Genomic DNA, 25288 nt, shown 5'->3' with positions numbered 1-25288 from the left:
ACTTTGCAACTTGCTTTTTATTTTATTCTTTTCTTTACAAAACATCCTTTCATCCTTTAATATCAAGAATGAAAACTGTCGTATTCTTTTAATAGATATACAGTGTTCCACATTTTTGATATACCATAACTTAATAAACTATTTCCCTTCCAATATCATTGAGGTTGTTTGCAACTTTTTCTTAAAAAGAATGCAGAGCTCCATGTACTTATATATTTGGACATTTGAGTGCTTCTAAGCTGTAGATTAGATTCTTCTAAATAAGATTTCTTGATCAAAGGTTCTCTGTGTTTTTTATTTTAATAAAGACATTACTTTACCTTCTCCAGCATTAAATATAACAGCCTCATTAATTTTTGCCATTTTGATGGGTGAAAAATAGTGCATCTTTTAATTTGCATTTTTCTATTTTTCTATACAGCTGTCTATCTGGCCATGGGTTAGCAAATACTTTCTGAAAGCTTTTAATGTGCTACTACTTTTGTAATCTCTGGGAAGTGACAGCGAACTAAAACAAAGACCCTGCCCTCCTGAAATTTATATTCCAGTGAGGTTTAGAATATCTAAATCCATTAATAGTAATTAGCATATCCTCTTCTGTGAATCACATGTTATTTGCCCATTTTTTTTATTGAGCTGTTTTGTCTTCTCACCAATTTGTTATAATTTTTAAAATATTAGGCCTTTTACTCTTTTAATAATAGTTGAAAAATTTCCTCGGTCTCTTCTTTGTCTATGGCATTTTTATATCAAAATTTTAAATTTTTCATTGCGGTAAATCAAATATGTCATTTTCTTTTTGACTTCCAAATTTCCTCTCTTGCAAAAAGTACTGTTGTCCAGCCCCAAGTTTATACAGATAGTCTAATTTATTCTAAAACATTAATTATTTTACATTTAGTTTATTCATATTATCTGGAATTTATTTTTGTATAAGATGACAATATTTTCATTTTAATTTACTTTCTTCCTTATGCATGGCCAATTAATATCCATACTATTAAATAAAACATTTTTCATTGAATTGAGATATTATTGTATGTATTTTGATTAGTTTCTGTGGTTTCTTTTTCTCCTGATTTATTTATCTCTACTTGCTCTAGCTTTATACCATTTTCCCAAACTTTTTATCATGAAAAATTTGGGGCAGAGTTGACATAAAGTGAACACTCATCACCTAGATTTAGTAACTAACATTTTGGCATATTTGTTTTAACTCTCTTCTATAGATATAATCCCATACATATTCTTTAAAACTCAACAATTGCAAAGTAAATTGTAGACATTATTATATTTTAGCCATAAATATTTAATATACACCTCCTGAGACTTAAAGGCATGCTCCATTATAACCACAATACCATTATCATATGCAAGAAAATTCCATAATATTATGTATAAAAGTCTCCTCACCAGTTTTTATGCTCAAGAAAGACATCGGTATTTTTTGAAGAGTCTGGGCCGGTTGTCTTTCATATTGTTCCATTTTCTAGATTTGTCTGATTTTTCTATGATGTTATTTAACTTGTTCCTTTAGCCCTTTTATTTTCTGTGAATTTTTTCTTATATACTCGCCTCTTTTTAAGCACTTTTCTTCTATATTCAAATTTCCTTAAGTGACCTAAGCATATTTATTTATTGCAAGTGATTTTATGGGACCAGTAAGAAAAATTTACCCAGTTTCATAGTTCAAGAATGCCCTATTCTGTTGGTGTAGTGAAATGTAGCTTCTTTGCTAACTTATTTATGGGGGGCTTTCTATCTACTTCTGATTCGGTGATACGTCTTATTTCAATAGAGCCTTTATCTTCATTCTTCATTTTCTTTATCCACCAAGTTTCGAAAGGATATCTCCCTCTTCTAAGTGCTACTTACCTGTAATACCGGGAGAACCTTAGTTGATGTCTGTGTTCCACCACTACGGGGACCCTTTTATTTCACTGAATTCCCTCAGATTTTTCTCTCCTTTGAGGACTCTGTAGTTGACATTGCTGGTCTTGGATGTTTATATTTTCCCAATATAATTTATAATTCAATTTGTAAATTAAAGTTTAAAGTATTGTCTTAGTTGTATTACAAGTATGTGCTGTGTGTAATTTTATTTACTCTTTTTTGGTCTCTGTGTCTTTGGGAGTATTTAGTTGAACATTTGACTTGAATTTGGATGAGGACCACTTTCCCATAGGGATCAGAATATCTACTAAAAGTTTTAATATTTGGTAAGAAAATGCCTTTAAAAAATTACTTCAGCATTTTCTTGAATTTTAGGACATTATTATTGAGTAGTTTCTTTTTTCCCCATTGATATAAATTCTTTGTCATGTATCAAAGTTTCATATATTCATGGGTCTGTTTTTGAACTTTGTATTTTGTTCATTTGATTAGTTGGTCTGTCCCTGCACTAAACCTAATTGTCATAATTAGCTTTGTAAATCTCAATATCTGATAGTGCAAGTACTCCCTCCCTTTACTTCTACAGTGATAGCTCAACAGTTTTCGGCTTATTGCTCTTCTAGATTTTAGAATCAACTTGACAAATGCCACAAGAAACCCTCTTGGAGGCTGATTGTATTTATTGCATTACTTTAGAAAGACTGGATATCTTTATTATACTGAATCTTCCTGTTCATGAACACAGAATAGTTCTCTGTTTATTTTAGCATTCTTCTTTAATGTCTCATTAAAGATTTATTATTTTTCTCCCTAAAGTTTTTCACCTTTTTTGTTTTGTTTTTGATTGGTTTGGTTTTTTCCTAGATACCTCAAAATATTTGTTACTATTGAACACAGTATTTTTTTAGTTATAAAACTATTGAAAGAAATTTCAAAAGGCATAATTAAATGAACATACTACATTCCTGGGTAGGAAGACAATATTACAAAGTTCTCAGTTCTCACCAAATTTATGTATAGATTCAACATATTGTCTTTTATTGAGATATAATTGACATACAGCATTACAGTAAGTTGTACAACATAATGATTCAATATTTGTATATATTGCAAAATGATCACCACAGTAAATCTGGTTAACATTTATCACCAAACATAGTTACAGAATTTTTTCGTTGTGATATTAGTGAGAGCATACAGTGTTCCTCTTTACTCTGACTTATTTCACTTAGCATAATGTCCTTAAAGTCCATCAACATAGTATTTTTTTAAGTTAAAATTTCTAACTTTGCTGCTCTTGCATAGAAATGAAATCGATTTTTGTATTTTGATTATACAGCTGTTAACCTTGCTAAAGTTTAATTTTTAAATGGTTTTATTGTATATTATTTTGAGTTTTTTTGTCTATACCAGCGTTTGTTAAAGTATAGCTAGCAGGCCCAATTTGGCTCTGCTATCTGGTTTTATAAATACAGGTTTGTTGGGATGTAGCCATACCCATTCATTTGTGAAAAGTTGAGTAGTTGCAGCAGAAACAATAAGGCCCATGAAGCCTAAAATATTTGTTATCTGGCCCTTGACAGAAAAATTTTGCCAACCCCTGATTTATTCAGTCATATCATCTTCAAATAATGGTGGTCTTCTTTTCTTCCTTTTCAATACATTTAACTTTTTTCAACTTGTATTCTTCAAAATTAGTTTTGCTAGGTACACAATTTTAGATTGATAACGTTTTTCTTCTTTAAAGACTTGAAAGATATTAATATACCCTCTCTGGTTCCCGCTGTTGCTTTTGAGAATTTTCTTGTTTCTTTCTAGGTGGTCTCTTTTTTCTCTGATGATTTTGGTGTTATGCAGTTACACCCAAAGTTTTGGGTGCCGATTTCTTTTTATTTATCCTGTCTGGGTTATTTCATGCATTTTGAGACTATATAGATTCCTGGTTTTCATGAATCTAGAAAGTTCATAACCACTCTCTTTTTAAATATTGCCTTTCTTCCGGTCTCTCTATTCTATCCTTCAAGTACTCCAATTAGTTATATATTACTTTTTCATGCTATCCTCCTTATCTCTTTATATTTTTCTATTTCCCTATTTTATTATTATTTATTTATTTATTTATTTATTTTTTGTGCCACATTTTGGGTGACTTCTTCAGGTGTATCTTTCAGTTCTCTAATTATTCTTTCTACTGTTTAACTTTTCAGTCAAGTTCTTTTCTTTATATGTCAACAGTTATATTTTTCAAGTCATTCCATTTTTTCCTCAAATTTATCTGTTCATTTCTCATGCCTTTTATTGATTGGTATCTTTATGATTCTGTACACATTATTTCTTTAAATGTTATATGCACATTCATTCTGTAGTCTAATTAGACATTTCTAACTTATATAGTCCTAAAATCTATTCATTGTTCCCTGTGACTCTTGGCTCATAACTGTATACCTTCTTGTATATTTGAACTTGAGTGTGAGCTCCTTGCCTGAACTTAATTGGTGGGGGTCCTTTGGGCCCAATTGGGGATTCTGTAAGTTTTCCTCAGAATATTTATTCCTTCTTGAAACTAGTAAATCACCAATCAGGAACCCCTTCAGCATCTTTTAGGTCTTGTCTCAATTGGAGAATTCTAGGTTACTCTAACCCCACCTGTTGGATCGGGACTCTATTTTTAGATGGAAAGAGCTGCAAAGTCACATTATTCAAGGAGCATTTAAGAATGAGAAGAATTGTTAACAGCTAATCTTGCAAACAGTCTACAATAGTTTGCCCTCTGACTCCAATTATTCCATTCCTCTCACATACAAATTGCACTCATGGACATTTCCCAAAAGTCTCATCTTAATAATAGTATCAGGCTCAAAGTCCATGATCTTATGTTCTGTATCAGGTCTAGATGCATGTGAGTGTTCTCTGGTGTGGCTCCTCTCCATCCAGAGGCCTGTGAACTAAAAAGATTTTTTACTTGCACCCTACACACTCAACATACAGTGGTGGTACCAGGTCAAGATAACCATAATAGACTTTCATTCAAAAAGGGGAGGAATAAGAAGTTCACAGTAGTCACTGGTTTATAATAATTTTGAAATCAAACAAAAACATGTTGTTAGGTTCCCTTACAAGGCTTTCCTCTGTGCTTGGTTCTACCTCTTAAAATCTTTCCGTCTTTTACATAAAACTATCCTTTGTTTTCAACTGAGTATCTTTTTTAACATACTTCCCTTAGAAAGTTGGGGATGGATCCAGAAGGCTCTTATTTTAAACTGTCTTTTGTTAGTGTGACTCTCTTTAAAAATTATGGATTTTGTATGAATTTCTTAGGGGTTCACGCCGTATTTACTTCTATGTTGTTTCTTCATTATTTCTTTCTCTTCATTGCTCATCTCTTCACTGTAGCATAAAATGAACTTGCCCTTTTCCATTGTTGAGACTTTATGTTCCTTACTCCTGTATCTGAAACATACTGCTTTATCCTTTGTATCCAGCACTTCACCTTATTAAAGACTAACAAAATAGTTAAAGACTAAGTAGAATGGAGTTTTCTTTTTTTACTTAAACCTCTTAAAGTAATATTTATGAATTTCTGAAAGTGCCTACTTTAGCCAGTCTAGAAGCATGGTATCCCCTGAATGTCAGTATCCTCTTCTCACCTCTTAACCCCAAATGCATGTGATTACCAGTTAATGGTAAGTTCTAAAGCAGGGATCAGCAAATAGTAGTCCATAAGCCAGATCCAGTCAACTGTCTGTTCTTATTTCACCCATGCGAGCTAGCAATTTTCTTTTACATTTTTAAATGATTAAAAACATTGAAAAGAATAATACTGTGACATGAAAACTATATGAATAGAAATTCAAATTACAGTGTCCATAAATAGAGCTTTATTGGAATATAGCCTTGCTCATTTACGTATTGTCTGTGGCTGCTTTCAAGCTGCAATGGCAGAGTTGAGTAGTTGCAACAGAGATGATATGGCCCAAGAAGTCTAAAATATTTACTATCTGGTCCTTTACAGGAAAAATTACTGACTGCTGAGTTAGAGTAGTTAGACAAATGGGCAAAACTCTTCTGTTTTAGCCCATTCATATCTTCTAGTGTGATTGTCAACCCTGTTATATTTGTAAGAGCTTTAGTCAAGTTGTAAGCCTTACTCCTTCAGCCCAGCCTCTATTTGTGTTGCTGCTCTCAAACTTATTTTATCTAAATACATCTCCTGTTGGTATGTACACTTTTGCAATAATATTTGATATTATTTGATATTAGGGCTCATTACTTCTTTTGTCTTTCTTATAGTATCCATTCTCCTTGCTAGTGCTAAAAGTATTTTATAGTATTCTTTAGGTAAATTTTAAAGCTGTATCAAAATAGAATGATGATTGTGATATGACACAGTTCATTCAACAGATTATTCTCTTATGCAAGGATCCTTTTTCTACTTTGTCGGCCAAACAAAACCAAGGTGAGGGGAAACATTAGGCAAACTAGGTTTGTAGAAAGGTTTACTTGTAATACATACAAGAGATAAGCATGACTAGAATGGGGGACTCGGCATGTCCTCTGTCTTTACACTATTCACATACACAGTACACTCCCATTGGCAGCGGCTTTGCTTATACAAAGCAATTCTCAAGGGTAAGAGTGAGGTAGATTGGGGTCAACTATTCAAACCATGCAAGTTCTTGCCAAATTGGTAATACTCATGTCCAGGTTTGAAGACATAATTTTCACATCTGAGACAGTCAGTCATAAGGCTGAATTTAGTGATATTTGTAGTCTTTTATCTCTGTACTTTCTGTTAGGACTTTTAAAAGCCATTTAACTTATACTCCCTCTCTCCTCCCCACTAGCTTATTTGGCCCTACTTATAAGACAGAACTTATTAGGTATTAAAGGTGGTATTATTAGTGCGAATTGTGACTTTCAAAGTAGACTTTTTTAATATATGTCCTTAATTAATGGCACATTTTTTTCTGGCTTTATTGGGATTTATTCAGGTATTCTGCATTCCCTTGAAGGTTTTTTGACATTGTGCTGTGGCTGGTGGGTTAACATTGTTGGAGTTAACATTCTGTCTACATACGATACCTTTTATGAACTGCATGTACACTGTAGTGTCTCTTCATACTGATCTCTCCTTCACTTCTCCGTTCCTTCGTAAACCGGTCTTCCCCTCTGTACTTCAGCACACTAGGTTGTCAGGTGGCTCTGCTCTGGCACATCTGCACGTGTTTCCTCTACCAGTCGAAGTATGTACTTTCCAGGACTCAGTTGCTTGTTCTCAAACATCCCTAATGATTGCTCTTGTTATTATAACAAAGTAATTTGCAAGAAGTGATATATGAGTGAAGAAAATATATTAATGAATGTGGAAAGTTGTTTTTATGAAAATTGTTAAATGTTTAGGAACTACTTGTTAAGGATAAGTCCCTAAAGAAATTTCTGTTCAGTGGCCTGTGTAAGACAATTGTGAAAGATTGGGAAGCAATTGTAAAAATCGAGGCTTCTGCACTCTTATTAGGGAACCCACTGTCAAAAACAATAAACCCCATATTAAGAGGTTTGTAAATGAATACAGTATAAGATGTTAATATAAGTAGGTATCATGGGGTTTTTTTTTGTTTATTTTCAGTTAATCATTTACTAGGAACAATCACAGGGATGGGGTTGAGAATTTTATTGTTTTATTGGATTTTTTTCAATATCTAGGGAATAACTAATTTATTTACTCTTATAATTGAATTTTTTATACCATGCATTCATTTCTCTTTTAGTTTATTAAATTGTCATTGCTTTTAATTTGCAGTATCACATTGCCTTTCAGCCTTGTTATGTTTTTCTGTGGTCTGTCCCCTATTGCTGTTAAAACTCACAGAGATGTTCGAGGTTTTTTTTTTCCTGTCTTTTTAGGATGAGCTTCTTACATACCTTTGGGAATCCCAAGTATTTTTTTTATTAGGATGATGTCAACTTTTAAAACCCAGTTTTGAAGTATTAATACTCCCTTTGGTAGATGATAAACTTAATTGGGGAGATATTTTTATTCTAATTTTTTAATTGGAGAGATTTTTAAGTTAATTGTCCCTTGGGGTTTACATCTTGCGAAGTTGAAATCCATTTCATATTTTGAATTCTTACCATGAAGAAATAAATACATAGAGTTAGAAACTAAGTACCAGCTGTATTAGCCAGGGTTCAGTTAGGAGATGGAAACTCCAGCAGTTATTTTTACAGTGAATTTAATATAAAGAACTCTTAAATGGGTATTGATGAATACAGAGTGTAAAAAGAGAATACAAAGTATCATGGAGGTAGCAATTACAGTACACAGCTCCTACCCCTAGAGCTGAAGGAACAAAATGAGGAAGTTAAAATTAATAAAACTTAGATGCTTAAAGGAGGGACCCTATGGAGTCTTGACTCAGACCTCTGAGTAGGAAGTACTAGCTAATTGGTGTCTCTGATGGGTGCAGTGAACTGGTTTAAGTGAGTGTTAGAGAAACTGCAAAGTGGAACCAAGTGCTGCTACTGAAACGAGGGTCCTGCCAGAACAGGAAGCAGTCAGGAAGGAGCTTCCAGTCTCTCTCCAGCACCCTCCACTGACAGAGTGTAACAAGAAAGCACTAGAATCTACAGAGAAACGGTTTGCTTAAAACTAGGCCAGGCACCACAGGATATAACATAGTGGCTTTGGAGCCAAAAGACAATAGTTTAATTACTGGCCCTTAAACAACAACTATCTATGAAGTGTACTTTTTATTGTCTGTGCAATACAGGAAGATTTATTTGCATATTTAAATTTAATTGCAAGACCCTCATTTTTTTTGCATTTGCTCTCTCACCACTGCAGCACATACAAATCCTCAGCCTCATTTCCATCATTATTGATATTTTGTGTCATTTAAAATTGCTGTTCAGCTTTTAAAAACCTGTGCATTATCTACGTAAAGGTGAAAACTGAAGCAATAGGTTTGAAAGAAGTGACTTAGTAAACAAGTGGAGAGTGAGAGGACCCAGAACTAACCCTTAAGAAATCCTTTCACCTGTACTTCTTGTATCCTTGCTATTGCATTGAACAAGGGATGGTAGAGCTCTGTTCTTAATTTGGATTTTACTACCAGCCTAGCCTAGTATCCTGTAGAGAGTTAGTCAACTAATACTAAGTATTTTGACCTCTATGAAAGTTGTAGATTTTTTAATACTTTTTTATAAAATAAAATGTCTCTCAAAGTTATGCCTTTGTCGATATCAAAAGAATTATATTTTTCATATTATTTTTGATGCTAAAGTTCTTAAAAATAAACTTTAAAAAATAAATTTTCTTTTAATTATCAGGTGCTTCTAAGGAAGGAGGTGCCGGAGCAGTTGATGAAGATGATTTTATAAAAGCTTTTACAGATGTCCCTTCTATTCAGGTAAGGATACCAGTATATCACCCATGACTATCACCCATATACCTCCTCATATGATTATTTATTATTGTCCCTGAATAATTTTTTTAAATACATAAGCATAGTTGTTTATAATGATTATCAAGTATAATGTACATAATTGTATGTGCTATATTTTTATATGACTGGCAGTGAGATAGGTTTGTTTACACTGGTGTCACCACAAACACATGAGTAATGCATTGTGTTATGACCTTACCATGGCTGCAACATCACTAGACAATAAATATTTTCCAGCTTCATGATAATCTTACAGGACTACTGTGGTATATGTGGTCCATTGCTGACCAAAATGTCATTACGGGGTGCATGGCTGTATTGTTCTTCACATTCTGATTGTACCACTAGTTATTATTAGATTCATGTATATATACTTGATATTTCATAATCATTGTACATATCATGAAGCAAATTATGTATGCCCATTAAACCATTTATTTCCAAAATTTATTAAGCTCCTAATATGTGGTAGACACTTGTCAAGGTTCTGGGTCTTCTCACTCTCCACTTGTTTACTAAGTCACTTCTTTCAAACCCATTGCTTCAGTTTTCACCTTTACATAGATAATGCACAGGTTTTTATCTCTAAGCCAGACCTTTTTGAGCATCAAAATTATTTCTCCACTGATTTTTTATTTGACATCTCCTTTCAGATGTCTCAGAGGCATTTTAGACTCAATCTGTCTGAAATTGGACTTGTGATCTTCCCCTTACCAACCTACTCTTCCAGTGTTTTATATGTGGAAACAATTACTTAATCAGTTACAAAAGTCAGAAACCTAGGAATCAGTCATTCTACTGCAACAGACCCCTTAGTTGTGTTCAAACTTCTTTTGTTTGTAATACCCCCTAAAAGAATGTTTAAAAAATTATGTATCTCTTCACTAAAGTAAGTTTTTGAGTTCAGCTTTTTCTCCTTGTTGGGGAAAGAAAAGGAGCCTTTTATTATTTTCCAGAGTAATGCATCATAATACGATTAGGAATAGTATAGGGACCTGCCTTTCTTCTGAAATATGGCAGGAAGACCATTATGAAGGGGAGGCGAGAGATAGGAAAAAACTAGCTTGGAAGCCTTCAGGAATCATTCTCTAACAGATTGTTATCTGGTTCCCCTTTCTGCCTCTTCAACCTGCTTATGTCCTCCTGCTCCCCTTTCTACCCTTGTTTTGAGGATGTGGTTGTTTGTTTTGTTTATTAAGTAAAAGAAAAATATAATGGCTCATGAGTGTGAAAGCTATAAGTAGGGCAGTTATGATGAAGGTATCTGATACCACTCAGATGTTATCACTGGGACTATTTCTCTCCATCTCTCATTGTTGGATTCCTCTGTATTGTCATCCCTCATGGTCAGCAACATGACTGCAACTGTTTGAGCCTCACACCTTAACCAGCCTTTGTTTTCTGGATGATCCTATAAAAACTTGTGAAAGTCACTCTGATTGAACCGATTTAGGTCTTATGTCCACCTCTGAACCCTGACTGTGATGTAGAGAAATACTGTGTACTCATTGACTTAGGCCTGGATCATCGACTCTTCCCCTGGTCCCCTTTGTACTCTGATCTTGTACGCTGGCCTTCTCTTAGTTTTTTTCTGTCACAGAGCCTTTGCACATGCTTTTTACTCTAGGGAAGGTTAATCTCTTTCCACTTTGCCTATGATGTTCCACTCATCCTGTAGCTCTCAGTTCAAGCTTGACTTTCCTAACACTAGTTCAAAACCCCTATTATATATAGACTTTCACAGCATTGCATAATTCTTTTTGGATGGTACTTTCTATTTGCAATTTTATATTTTATATATTATTTTATTGTTTTTTTCTCTCCCTGACTAGATTATAAGCTCCAAAAGGCAAAGAACATGCCTATTTTTGCATAGTATCCTTAGTGCCTAACATAGTACATCCCTCTTATGTGAATATTTGTTAAGTGAATGGAAGTATAATGGTGTTTTACAAATGGTTGGCTCCAGAGGAAACAAAGCATGTAGCTATCCTGGCCACAATCTAGCATGGGGGGAAGGCAAGAGACTAACTTAAAACATGTTCTTTTGCAATATAAGTGTATAATATGTGTATGAATGCATAGATATGTTATATCCTGAAGTCATTTTGAGAAATTAGGTTGGGTTTTATTAATTAGAATATTTACATCTTGTTTTTAAATGACAAAGCATTTTAAACATTTATTTGAAGTTACTTATGTGCGGAGAAATAGCACAAGGGTAACAGGTAAGGAAGACAAAGCAAAGCATTTTATTTTATCATTGTCTATAATGTATTTCCATTCTCCATGGAATGTGCTAAAAATGGTGCTAGAATGAGAAATAAATAACCTTATTACTTGAAGGTTATTTGAACAACACAGCATAATTTTGATATTGCTTATGATAAGAAATATTAATGTTATAATATCACATCTTTAAGATCTATTCTAGTCGAGAACTTGAAGAAACATTAAATAAAATCAGGGAAATTTTGTCAGATGACAAACACGACTGGGATCAGCGTGCCAATGCAGTAAGTTTTTTATTTTTTATTTTGTTACCCCTCTCTTCAATGTTCTTATTCAAAAACATGGAAATTCAATAGTAATAATACCTGGTATTTCAGATATTTATGAAATAGAGAATCTGATAGGTAACATTTCTTTCTGGAAAATACACTGAGATAATAGGCATTTCTGATTTATAGTCAATTTTCACTGTTTTGCTAATCTCAACCATTTGTTAGTCTCTCCACATGTGCTACTTTTTGACTGACCAGGAAAATGTGGTCTTGGCCTCTCTGTGGGGCTACATAATTTTTTTATCAGTACTGTCCTCAATTCTCACAAGATTTACCAGTAAAGCAGTTCACTTTGCCCACATGCTCAGTATTTTCATAATATTGACATAAAATTCACAATAGTATGTCCATTTGTCTGGCTTTTTTCTATTCTCATATATTTCTCTCTGAATGTGAAAAATAGTTTTTACCCATGGTTTTTTTAAAGTTTGGTATCCTTGAGTTAAGAATATTTTATTTAGCCTAAATTCCTTGAGAAAATATTGATGAATTTTTAAATAATATTTGCATCAACACAGGACTTTATATTTTAAAGTTTGTGCATTTGTCAAATTTATATCTGAGGTATCAGATGAGTACCTCAGTGTTCTCAAGAAGCCAGAGAAGGGGCTCTGTTTGAAGACTCTTCTGCTCTGAAAGCTCTCAATTTTTGTTTTGATTAATCAAATATGGCCATTTGACAAACTGACCTTTATGACACTATGAACAAAAGGTAATTTTTCAGCTTCTCTTTGATATGAAGTCTGTATATTTTAAGATATTAAGGTATTTTTTAACAGAATATATTGCTCCAAATTTGTTAATTAGGGTTCACTATTTTTTCTTCAGTTCTGAGATTAGTATGATAAAGACCTCTATGTCTGTAGAGAAACATGACAAATTAAATGTTGTCACTATAAAACACAAACTTTGTACTTGTGATTTTTTGTTTGTTTTACTTTGAAACAACTCATTTAGAAACACAGGTGGTCTTTTTAAATTTTTTTTAAATAAGTGCTGGGTTCATTACAATCAGTAGAACAGTATAGATTATTTTTAAAAAATTGTTTACTCCCTAGTATGGAAACAAATGTTTTCATTTTGTAGTATATTTTTTCTATGTATATGTATTCAAACACATATGACAAGATGAACAGTTTTTACTCCCCACTCTTTTATGAAAACAAGTGAGGTCATACTAGATACATTACTTAGTAACTTGGATATTTTTACTTAACATATCATCCCCATTTGGTACACTTGGCATAGGTATCAGGCATATAATAGTTGTTTAGATATTTGTTGAATACAAATCCATATGTATATATATTCCCTAGTTAAAAAATACCACGTAATTTATTTTACCATTTCACATTTGATAGACTTTTCTATTTTTCTATTTTATCAATATTGCTGTAAACACCTCACACACATTTATGACAATGATGTTTTTATTTTTGTAGGTTAAATTTTTAAAGTGGGTTGTTAGATAAATAGTTTTATTTTAGTAGATGTTGCTAAAGTATTTTGAACAAAGTGTCATTCATTCATAATCTTATAGTGATAGGATTTTTTTTTTTTTTTCTGGTACTGGATGCTGTTAAATCTTCATAATTTTTGCCAGTCTGATGGAAGAAAGTAATGTGTCTTTGTTATTTGCATTTGCTTATCATTTTTAAGGCTTAGCATTTCATATATTTATTTTGCCTAATTTAATATTGGGTTAATTTGTCAGGGTTTTTTTCCATTTTATTTTCATTCTTTGTATTGTGGTTATATGTTGTAGGTAATTTTTTCTACCTTATTGTGATTTTTGTTTTGTTTTTGGTTAATCCTGTTTAGATGCCTTCTGGTTTCTCTTATACTTATGATAGTTTCCCTTCCCTGTACACCCTAAGATTATGTACCTATTCTTTCACATCTTTTCTAGTATTCATAGTATTTTATTTTTGCTTTTTTATCTTTATCTGGTTTAATTTTAAAGGTGTCTTAAAAAAATTTAGAAAACATCAGTGTTTAATGTGAAATTGCACATAATAATAATAGGTATGATAGGTAGACTTTTAGCTTCTGAGTATGTGTGAGCATGGAAGTGCACCTGTGGGTATCTCTTTTGATTGATGTACTTTTATATGGAAAACATTTGATAATCTTATACTAAAAAGTAATGCTAAAGGCATTGAAATAGGGAGAAAGCTATTTGTTTCACAAAGAAAGAATGATAATGTTAAAATATTGACATGGTGCTACCTTAATGGTTGGTCCTTCAGCTTCTATACTTTTGTTATGGATGAATACAGTTTCCAAAATTTGGTCTTTAAAAAAAAACTCCTTAATAGATAGTGGTAATGGTTGCACAACGTTTTGAATATACTTAATGCCACTGAATTGTATACTTTAAAATGGTTAAAATGGTAAAAATTTTTGTTAATGTATATTTTACCACAATAAAAAGACTTCCTTAATACTTTAAAATTTACTTATCTGTTCATACATTACATGTCTGTTATGCATATACCAAATCTATAATGTTCATTTCCAGAAAGCTTTTTTTTTGGTTTGCATGTTTAAGAGATATTTAATGCTATTAAAATGTCTGAATATAGTTACATAAAAAGTTATTTAAATGTTATTTTAAAAATTTATTTAAATAATGATATTTAGGTAGCCTTTTTTTTTTTTTTTTTTTTGCATTGCCACTTTTTTGTCAGTAATGAAAATTCTCTTTATTTCAGCTTAAGAAAATTCGATCATTACTCGTTGCTGGAGCTGCACAATATGATTGCTTTTTCCAACATTTACGCTTGTTGGATGGAGCACTTAAACTTTCAGCTAAGGATCTTAGATCCCAGGTGGTTAGAGAAGCTTGCATTACCGTAGCGTAAGTGTTTCTTTTTGTAATAAGTATTTTTTATGAAAGACTTTAGTACTCATTGATTCAGTGCTCATTAAGTAAAGCAGTAGCAGGGTAGTCTCAAAAAAGCATGCATGTGATCCAAAAATTATTTTTATTATACATAAGTATTCAATTTGTGTAATTAAAAATTTTTTTTCTTAACAGCACTTTATACCAACCTTAAAATGTGCTTATATATCTAAAGCCTACTAGTGGATTTTTGGTCACTAGCCACCCTATGAGTATAAGAAGAAAATGAATAGGTCTGAGAACTGGCCATATTCAATTTTCTCTATACTAATTTGGATGTTAAGCTCTCTATTTTTGATATTTTAGCAATTATTCTGAAATTACAACATACATCATTAACTTATCAAAATCTAAACCTATTCTGTATATTTATATTCTTCTGAAATTCAAGGGTAGTAGAAAACTTAAATTTCTTTTGCCACTACTCCCCACCTGAATAAGTTTGTTGTATATGTTGTTGTATAAGCATTCCTTTGAAGATAGGGAACACACAGATGCCTGCTATTATTTCTAATCAGGATTGAATTAGATGTTCTAGGCAGAACAGGAAAAAAATAACCCAGGTCATAAAAACTATGAGGAATCAAGAAAGGAGAAAAAACTGGTGATAAAATTATCCATGCAGAAAACCACAAGAATCTGTAATAAATGATTATAATAAAGAGACTTTAGCAAGATTGTGAGATACAAGTCAGCATACCAATATTCCAAAGTAATAGAATATTTCTTGATAACAAAGCAAAAATACCCAAAATATAACCTTGAAAAATATTCCATGATGAGAAATCTACTTGTGGCCATGATACAATATTGGTACAGAACTAGCCAGCCCTCTTGCAGAAAACTGCACAAAATATGTTAAACAGCTATTTATAAATAATGGACAGCAGGCTGAGAAGAACTGTGATTTTTGAAAAAAAAAATTGGTTGAGCAGAATTACTGCACAGTTTTGATCTAGAGGCACTTTCTGGACCATGGGGAATGGACGGAGAACCCAAGCAGAGCAAGGCAGTCTCAGTGAGTTGAGAAGAAGCAGAGACTGGAGTTTCTAAAGGGTGAAGTGGCTAAAAGTGACAGTGTAGAATACTGGAGAGAAGAGAAAGACATGGAAAAAGAGCTGTAGAAATCTTCATAGAGGATCCCATGAGTTTAGGTGAATACTAATCTGTGCATGTGAAAGTATGTAGCTCCCTGCAAACTGGAAAGAACTGCTGGAAGCTATAAAGAAAGCAACAATTGTCAGAGCTTATATGGGCTGGGAGGGGTTCAAGGTCTGATGAGCCAGAATGAAGAAACCTTGTACACCCAGGGCATTCACTTGGGACCCCAGAAAGGCCATTGTGTAGGAATAGTACTAAACTAGCTCTAAAGTCAGGCTACTCTAGACCTTTTGCTCCTCCCAGAAGTTTATATAGATGAAGCTGATTCCCAAGTACTGTTACTTGCCCCCAGAACAAACTCACACTCTTTTAAAGGAAGAAGACATCTGGACACACAAAGCACCTCACTGCTTCTGAGTGGAGGTTCCTTTTTGCCTGTAAGACACTGGGAAACGAAGTATAGCCGAGCACTAGTAAATAGGTCTGAGTACCTCGTTGAATCAAGAACCTGAATTTTTGGATCTAACTGTATCCCAACCATGTATTTTAAGTAGGATATCAATATATAGAAATTAACCAATACTGCAAACATTGTCAGTATTGTGAGTGATTACAGCTTCCTGAGTGTTTTAAACCATACAATTAACAGTGGAGTTAGTTTTTTAACTACAAATTTAGAGAGAAGACAGATGTCCTAAGAGTCACCCAACTGACTAGTGATAGAGTTGTATTTTCAATCAAGAATTCTCAAATCCTACTCCAAAGATATTAGGGAGTATTTGTAACTAAAACAGTGGTGGTACCATTAGTAGAAATAGAGACTGTCTTGATGGGTATTGTTTTGGGTAAGATTTGGAACTTGTATATAAAATATGTTGAATTTAAGATTTATGTTGGGGCATTAGAATGGAAATACCTGTGGATAAAGATAGGTAAATGTCAGGGCAATCAGAGCTGAATGTTTTACCTGTCATTTTAATGGTTAAATTCTGAGATCAGATAGCTTTTCCAAGAGCCATTGCCAATAGATGGTAAAATGCCAAATTTCACCTTGGGACTAGACAGTTAAACTTTGGGAAAAAGAAGGAAATATGCAATATTTGCATTTTCTTTTTTCTCTTTTTGTTTTCCTTTTCTCTTTTTTTTTTTTTGTTTAATCAGTTAGAATTGATTAAAGATTTTAAGTTAATTTAGTAAAAGAATATTTTAAAGTTATATGATCTTATATTTAATGTAAAACTATTTTTTAAAAAAACATTTTTGTCTTCCTTTGTAGCCATCTTTCAACAGTTTTGGGAAACAAGTTTGATCATGGCGCTGAAGCCATTGTACCTACACTTTTTAATCTTGTCCCCAATAGTGCAAAAGTCATGGCAACTTCTGGATGTGCAGCAATCAGATTCATCATTCGGGTAGGTTCTGTTCTGTTCTGTTCTTCTGTCTTCCTCCCTCCTTCCTCACACCCCCTTTTTTTCAATGTACTTAAGTAAGGCATTGGTTTTTTATAACCCCAAGAAAAAAATCACTTGAATTTATTTCTCATAAGCAAACATGGTTATTACAGTTATTCTAGAACATTTAAATAATACAGAGGAATACAAAGTAAACATGCTTGCATACAGAATATAATATACCCCTATGCACATACATATATGTATGTGATGTTTCTCCTCATCCATATCTTGAAGATGCCCAAAAGAACAGTTAACGAAATAAATCTCCCCCTTTTGAATTCTGCTCTTTTGTAACTAAGCACTCTAGACATTTAGACTTTTCCAAACTTCTGTTCTGTACCTATATAAACTAGATTCACTACAAAATGTAAATGTTGTATTTATATTTTGCATATAAATAATGTTTTTAACTTGTTTTTTAAATTTGACATACTTGGGCAGCTTCCCTTGTTTATACATGTCTAAATCAGTTCTATATTAAAGAACACAGCATTAAATTTTCTTCACCAATCCTCTCCCTGAAATTTATGGAGACCTTTTTCTCCATCTGTTTCCAGCATTTTGTATTAGCTGTCTCTTAAAGGTTTTATAATTTAATAAGTGGATTTCTATTTCATATTCTTCTTTACATTTCTTTGATTAGTAGAGATGTTAGATATTTTTTTCCTTTTATAATTCTTTTATGAATTGCCAGTTTATACTTTGCATTTTTCCTCACTGATTTCTAAGGCCTTTTTATATATTATAAGTATATTAATTATGTTTACATATGTTGTAAATATTTTCTACTAGTCTGTCAATTCAAATATTGTTTAAGCTATTGTGTGTTATATATATAACTTTAAAATTTTTATACATTGAGATTTTGTGTTTTTGTTGTAGTTTAAATGACCTTCCCCATTTCACAATTATAAAAATACTCAATTGTTTAAAACTTTTATGTAAATTTTGTTTTAGATATTTAGATCTAACTGTATTTTATTTCTGTGTGACATACGGCTATCTAACTTGATTTTCCCCTAGATACAAAACCAATTGACCCAGTGGCCTGTAGTGAACTATAGTTTAGTCTTCCTTTGAAATGCCACTATTTTCATATAGTAAATTTTCATAAATATATGAGTCTGTTTCTTAAATGCCTTTTTAGTTTCTTTGATCAGTTTGTCCTTTTCTGTTAAAGAAATGATCTTTCTTTCTAATGCTGCTCTACCAGAAGGATTTTTTCCACAATAAAATCCAATGCCAATTAAAAAAAATCTATGAATCTATCCGTGAAAAAGGTCCTTTTATCCTGTTTGAATATATTTTTTAAAGTTCTCTAAATCTCACACCTTCATAACAGAGCTGAAAAATAGTGAGAATTATTGAGATCTTTGTTCATCCCTGGGTATAATGGGAGTACTTTAAATATGATGTTTGGTGTGGATTTCTCTGGATACTCAGGTTATAGAAATTTCCTTCTATTCATATTTTGCTAAATTTTGATCAGGAGTAGATGTGGAATCTTATTAAATATCCGTTTAACATCTTTACAAATACTTCTCTTTTCATTTATCTATTGTACATTCATGAACTAAATTCTACATTACCATGGTACATTATGATACTCCTAGATTGAGTTTGCTAAAGTTAAGATTTTGGCATTTGTTTTAATATATGCATCTTCTGTAGAAATTGTATGTTTCCTGTTTTACATATATTGTTATTACATTCTTTTTTTAGGGTTTGCTGACTTTAGAACTTATCAGATAACAACTCTAATGCTTTAGGTTGTATATTCTTGCAACTCTTTTGAAGTGTTGCTCATCATTCGTATTTTCTCAGACTATCAGCTTCATATAGATTTTAAGAATATTTGACAAAGTCGTATACTGTAGTCTCTTAATTGTTTAAAAAAAGTCTGGCAGTGTGGTTATAGTGCCACTTTTTCTTATTATAGTATGTTCAGTTTTTTTTACCCTTGCCAGAGGCATTGTTATGGCTCTTTTATAAGCTTCAAGTTTTAGTTTTATCAGTTCCAGTGTAGAGTTACTTGTTTCTAATTTAGTTTTATACTAGAAAAACTTCTGTATTAAAGGTTCTTAATTTCTTTCCTTGGCTTGTTTTGGCTGCTTTTTTCTTTTCTTTTCTTTTCGTTTTTTTCCAGATTTTTATGATATACCCTTAGATAATTTGTCATAGTTTTTGTTGTTTAATGTTATAAGGCTGTAGGTTTCCTTTGAGTTTGACATTGGAGCATCCCAATGATTTAGATTTACCACATTTTCTTTATATTTCTTGATCATTTGTAATTTCCATGTCAGCTTTTTTTTTTATTACATAATGATGATACTGTTTATATTTTCAGATGATTCTTTTCTTGCTCTTATCACCATTAGATTGTAATTTCATCATATTCTGATGAGACAGTTTGGTTCTAGGATTTCTTTTTTGCCAAATGCTTTGACTTTTATTGGTGTCTTAGTAAATGATAAATTTATATAGGTAGTCTTTTAGCATTTGTAAAATATGGAATTCATTTACAGAATATAATACTTTGTATATCACTAAATTGAGCTTAATATTCTCGTTTTTGACAATTCCATTTTTCTAACAGTTCTTGCTTTATGTACTTTATGTGTGGTCAAAGTTTTTAACTATTACCATTTTAAATAGTTTTTTTCCAATATTCTGTTTTCTGTTCGTTATGCTTTTTTCTTACCTTTTTCTTATTTTCTGAGAAGTTCTTTATTTTTTGTCAGTGTCAAGAATGAAATCTGTTTTATTTCCCCTGCCTTTGAAAAAGTACATATTTTATCTCATTCATGTCCTTTTCCCACTTAACTGTTAAACTGAACAAAGACTTTTTACTGTTCAGCAATTGACATTAACTGCAGGTTTTTACTGCTTTTATTCCTGGCCAGTGTTTACTAATAAACTCTTACTTCTTATTTTTTAATTGGTACTGGATGATTTTCATTTGGTTTTAGTGTGTTCTTAATTTTCATGTGTATTTAACTTTGAATGTTTCGAAATGGCTTTTCTTTGCCTTACATAACAAAAATTAGACTTTAGTTTCACATTCCTTTTTCTTCAGAATTGTTTTCTTTTACCTCAGAATTGTTTTTTAAGTTTTTATTGTTTTCTCTGAGAAGTGAAATATAATTTTATTCTTTTATAGAAAAAAAACAAAAACAAGAAAACGTTAGGAAGCTTTATAAGATAGTCTCTTTGTGTTAGTTTTCACACATCAGATCTAGGAGTAGATCATGCAATGGATAAAAATTTCACCAAAATGAATTTTCCTTAAATTTATGTTACTTTTCATGGATCATTTATTTATTGCTTCTATTTGCCTTGCCACATTTACTTGCCGTGTTACTTTTCATGGATCATTTATTTATTGCTTCTATTTGCCTTGCCACATTTTTTTCTTTTGTTACCCTTGTTATACAGATTTTAGAACCCTCAATGTCATTTGTCACACAGCTGTATATGTTCTCAGGAAAAATTCCATTAAATTATACTTACTTGACTGTACCCATTTTGCCATTCTTAGGCTTTACACTTTGTACATTTTTTTCAAATTGTTCATTTTTCATGAGCTTGTCTCATTAGTGTAGTATTCTATCATCTCACTGAAAATATAAATTGGGTGTTTTTGTTTGTTTTATGTTACCTCCTGTTTTGTGTATTTTGTTTGTTTCCTAGGGGACTACCTTTTTAGATTGCTCTATTTGATTCCTAATTCTCTTTAATTCTAGAGATTTTTTTTTCAGTTGTCAACTTATATTAGTAAATTAGTCTAAATTGTTCTGACTTCGTTTTTGCTTGAATGCTTCATTTGTAATTATAAGGGTAACGTCTTATTTTCCTTTGGTACAGTGCTTCTTGAATATGGAGTAGCAGTAGTTAGGTTAGATTAGACTCTCTCCCTACCCCTGCCATCGTGTTGGCTGTGGGTAAATGAGCAGTAGGGTCTCGGGGAGGTTTTGAGAGGAGGATGGTAATTAAAGATGGTGGTGTGTTGTGGCTGGGCAATCTACTTGGGCTTTAACACCATAGTAATGCTTGAGGAATGAGTTCTTCCGGATGTTATAGGGGAGCGGGTCTACAGAGCCCCTCCATGCTGAATGTAACAGTTGGATAACATGCAGGTCAGCACTCTCTTGCATTACTCTCGAATAGCTTCAGGGGTTGTTTCCCTCTATAGTAGCTGAATAAAGTGTTCTCTTTTATTTTGGTTGAGTTAGCTGTGGCAGATACTTATGTGCCACGTATGTTCTCCTTAGTGGAAGACTAGTTTCCCCCATACTCGAAGTGCTGTTGGCAGATAGCCTTCAGCTGCTAGCCTCTTCAAGGGTTATCTCAGCTGCAGAAACCTGCCTGTCTCAAGGCCTTGCCCACTCCTGGTATGTCCCACATCTAATAACTGATGAGTGTAGAAGTGTAAAGATTTAACCATCCTGGACCAATTCGAGACTACTCTGAAGGGCCATTTTAGCTCTACAGCTCTCTAATGGCTTTGGGCGAGGATATCCTTGGTCCATATCAGAGATGGATTTCTTTCTCTGCCCACTCTGCCTTCCTTCTCATCCCTGAAGAGGTGTTGATCCCAAGGGCACTGCATGCTAAACTACATCTCAGAGTCTGCTTCCTAGGTAACCCAGCCTATACAGTTAGCTCGAAAAATAGAGATTTAGAACATCAAGTATGTATTATTTGGGTTACAATTTTATTCTTATGTCTGTGTTGGACTTTTTAGTTTTTTATTTCACTAAAGAACATAAGAATTACTAGTAGAAGTCAGAAGATTATATCAGTGGAACTTCATATGAATTCTAGAGAGTTATGGTTCAGCCAGAATGAAAATTCAGTTAAAATCATTATTTAAAAGTGCATTCCCAATAGTTAGGTATGTAGATTTACTCTGATTACTTACTTTGATTACATAGCAGTTACTGTGTTCTATCAGCAGGAGCCATGGCACTTTAGAAAATATGACAGATACATGTTCAGTTCCTCTTAGTGCTTCCTCCCCAAAATGTACACTGTCCTAACAGTCCTTTGCAGTTATACACTTAGCTTGTCTTTATTATATATTACAGCCACACCTGTCCCTCTGAAACTATTTCATTATTACTATTTAATTTTGGAAAACTTTTTGACTGGTCTTAATTTGTTTTAAAATCTGGTTTTATGATCTTTCCCTCCTGCACTAATATAACTAAATACTTGAATGTAAGGTAAATCGAAGAAGGTTGACTGGTCTTAATTTGTTTTAAAATATGGTTTCATGATCTTTCCCTCCTGTACTAATATAACTAAATAATTGAATGTAAGATAAATAGAAGAAGGAATTATGTGACGTGTACAGTATTTTTCAACCTTTTCTAAACATCTTTTTCAGCATACTCATGTACCCAGACTTATACCTTTAATAACAAGCAATTGCACATCAAAATCAGTTCCTGTAAGGAGGTAAGTTTTGAAAAAAAAAAAATTTTAGTATGGATTTAATATTGCATTATATTTAATTCTTAGTCTGGTACAATAATTAGTTAATTTCTTGCCTGCTAGAAATCTTAATAAAATTTTATTTATGGCCTATAAGAGAAAATGAATGAAACAATTATTATGGCCACCTACATTTCTCAGTTTTATCATATTATGCCTTGGTTTAGTTGAGCCACTGGTTGCTTAGTTTTCAGAGAGTATGGAGTCTAGAGTCAGGCCTCAGTAAGAGTCCTACAACTGCTACTGATTGACTGTCCTACTGTGGGCAATTATTTAACTGCTCTGAACCTCAATGTCTACATTTATTAGTAGGTTTAATGATATCAGCCCCATAGATTTCTGAGAATTGAATGAGATGCACATTAGTAGGATTGAACATAATGTTTAGAACAAAGTAAACAGCCGTATCAAGTCAGTCAGTCTCTCTCCTTATAGTTTCTACAATTTTTAATACTACCGCTGTCACCATTGTAATAAAGACAGCAAAAACAAGATTTGTGCATTTCATGTTTAGGAAAATTATAAAGAACTCTTTCTTTTTTTTTAAATTTGATAAATATATTTATTTAAATACTTTGAATGTTAGGAAGAAGCTGAATAAGACATCATTATTACCTTTAAGTGGTTCACAGTTTTGGCGACAGTTATTTCATCACTTCTCTTCTATGTCGGAGGTCGACAGGCAACTGCTTACTGTTCAAATCAGGCCAACAGTCTAGTTTTGTGCAACCCACAATCTAAGACTTTTTCCTACATTTTTGAAGGATGGTTAAATGGTAGAAAGCAGAAGAATATGAGATAGAGACTGTATGTGGTTCCTAAAGCGTGAAATATTTACTATCTGGCCCTTTACAGAAAACGTTTACCAATTTCTGTCTTACATTGATGAAAATGGTAGCTGGAGAAATGGGAATGGCACAGAGAAGAGAGAGTCAGGAAGTGCATTAGAGAATTGCCTTGAAAATGGGAAGCAATTCAATAATTGTAGGAGAAATAAGTGAGGTATAACCTAAGCAGAGATGTAAAGCTGTGCCACATGCTGCACAGCCATCAGACAGGCCACTGAGGCCAGAGCACATGACAAGTGGAAGGTTTCACTAGGAGAAGAACCTGTTGCGCTGGCAGAGAAGGGGTTGGGAGTAGATTGAAGTTACAGTATAGTGGGCTTTGAATGTCATGAAGAGAAATTTTGACATTGTTCCATAGTTTGACAGTTTTTGGCGAAGAGTTAATGTCATCCATCCTAGTTTTTATTCCAGCTATGAACAGTGATTAAAAAGGCACACTGAGAAGCATTGATTTAATTAAGTGGGAATTCATATAGCTCATTGAAGAGAGGCAGCGTCTGAACTAGAGTTGTATTGATGATAATTGATTGAAGGAGATTTTATTCAGTTATTGAATCAAGGGATTTTAAGTGTAGAAACAAGACTTGATAATTGGGTATGGATGAGGGAGGTGATGTTAAGTGTTTCAGACTGTGAACTCTGGAGTCAGAATGCCAGGGTTTAAGTTTATGCTCTATGACTTTGGATAAGTTAATTTAACCTCCCCCTTTCTCATTTCCTAATCTGTATGATATGGACTCAAAAAGTGGATTTGAGAGGATAAGAATTCCTTTGTCCTTTTTTTTCCCATTTTAATTTTAATGTTATTATTCGATCGGTGTAAGTTACTATGAAAGATACAAACTGCAGTTAAATGTAGCCCCCATATATTGTTTTGAGTGCATATTTTAAGGCAGAGAAAGAAAATCTAGACTAAACCAGTGAAAAATTGAATTCTAAAAACAGATTCTCCCATAGTTCATGTCAGAAATACCAATGTTTCCTTTTCTTTTATTACATTAGTTTAATAACTGAAATTATAAAAGTACACATTTTTTCGGATAAAGTGATAATTTAGCAAGAAGAAGAACAATAATGTCTTGCAGCAGATCTTTAAATTCAGTTTTTAGCTAAGTTAATTTTGAAGTCTGGCTTGTTCTATCTAAATCCAGAAATTATAGGTATTTATTTAGATTTATAAATCATATCCCATTTATTCCACATAAAAGATATAACCCTGTCCTTGTCTACAGAAACAAAGAAAGGAATAAGGTAAGAGAGAAAAGATTCTTTATTCATCATAACAAAATCAGATTCCTATTTGATCCTGAGGAAGGAGAAAATATGTATAATATTTAAAAGAGGTGTGTTTGTTTATGTGTATTTCAAAGGGATAGATTTCTGAAGTAGTGATTTCTTATTTGGAAAGACAACAGACATCTTTGCTTTTAAAAAGGAAGGTAAATGAAAGAGGAAGAGTTAGTATTAGGTGATTTCTAAGGTCCCTCCTAGCTTTAACATTCTATGAGTTCGGGTTCAGATTATACATTTGAGTTGTAAGTACTGGTTATTTGTGTTAAGGAGAATGAGATAACATGCATAA

At 32.6% G+C, this 25288-nt stretch overlaps 1 protein-coding gene across 1 annotated transcript in view; it reads left to right on the top strand.

Moving 5' to 3' along the window:
- Positions 1-25288, top strand: part of CLASP2 (cytoplasmic linker associated protein 2) — a 150723-nt gene that overhangs the window by 50239 nt on the left and 75196 nt on the right. Inside the window, 5 exon segments of the mRNA XM_006905731.3 lie at positions 9223-9302; positions 11762-11854; positions 14617-14762; positions 17185-17320; positions 22752-22822. Of these exon segments, the coding sequence (XP_006905793.1) occupies positions 9223-9302; positions 11762-11854; positions 14617-14762; positions 17185-17320; positions 22752-22822 (526 nt within the window).

The sequence above is a fragment of the Pteropus alecto genome, unplaced genomic scaffold (assembly GCF_000325575.1).
Source record: "Pteropus alecto unplaced genomic scaffold, ASM32557v1 scaffold10, whole genome shotgun sequence".
Taxonomy (NCBI): Eukaryota; Metazoa; Chordata; class Mammalia; order Chiroptera; family Pteropodidae; genus Pteropus; species Pteropus alecto.
This window is presented reverse-complemented; position numbering and strand designations above follow the sequence as displayed.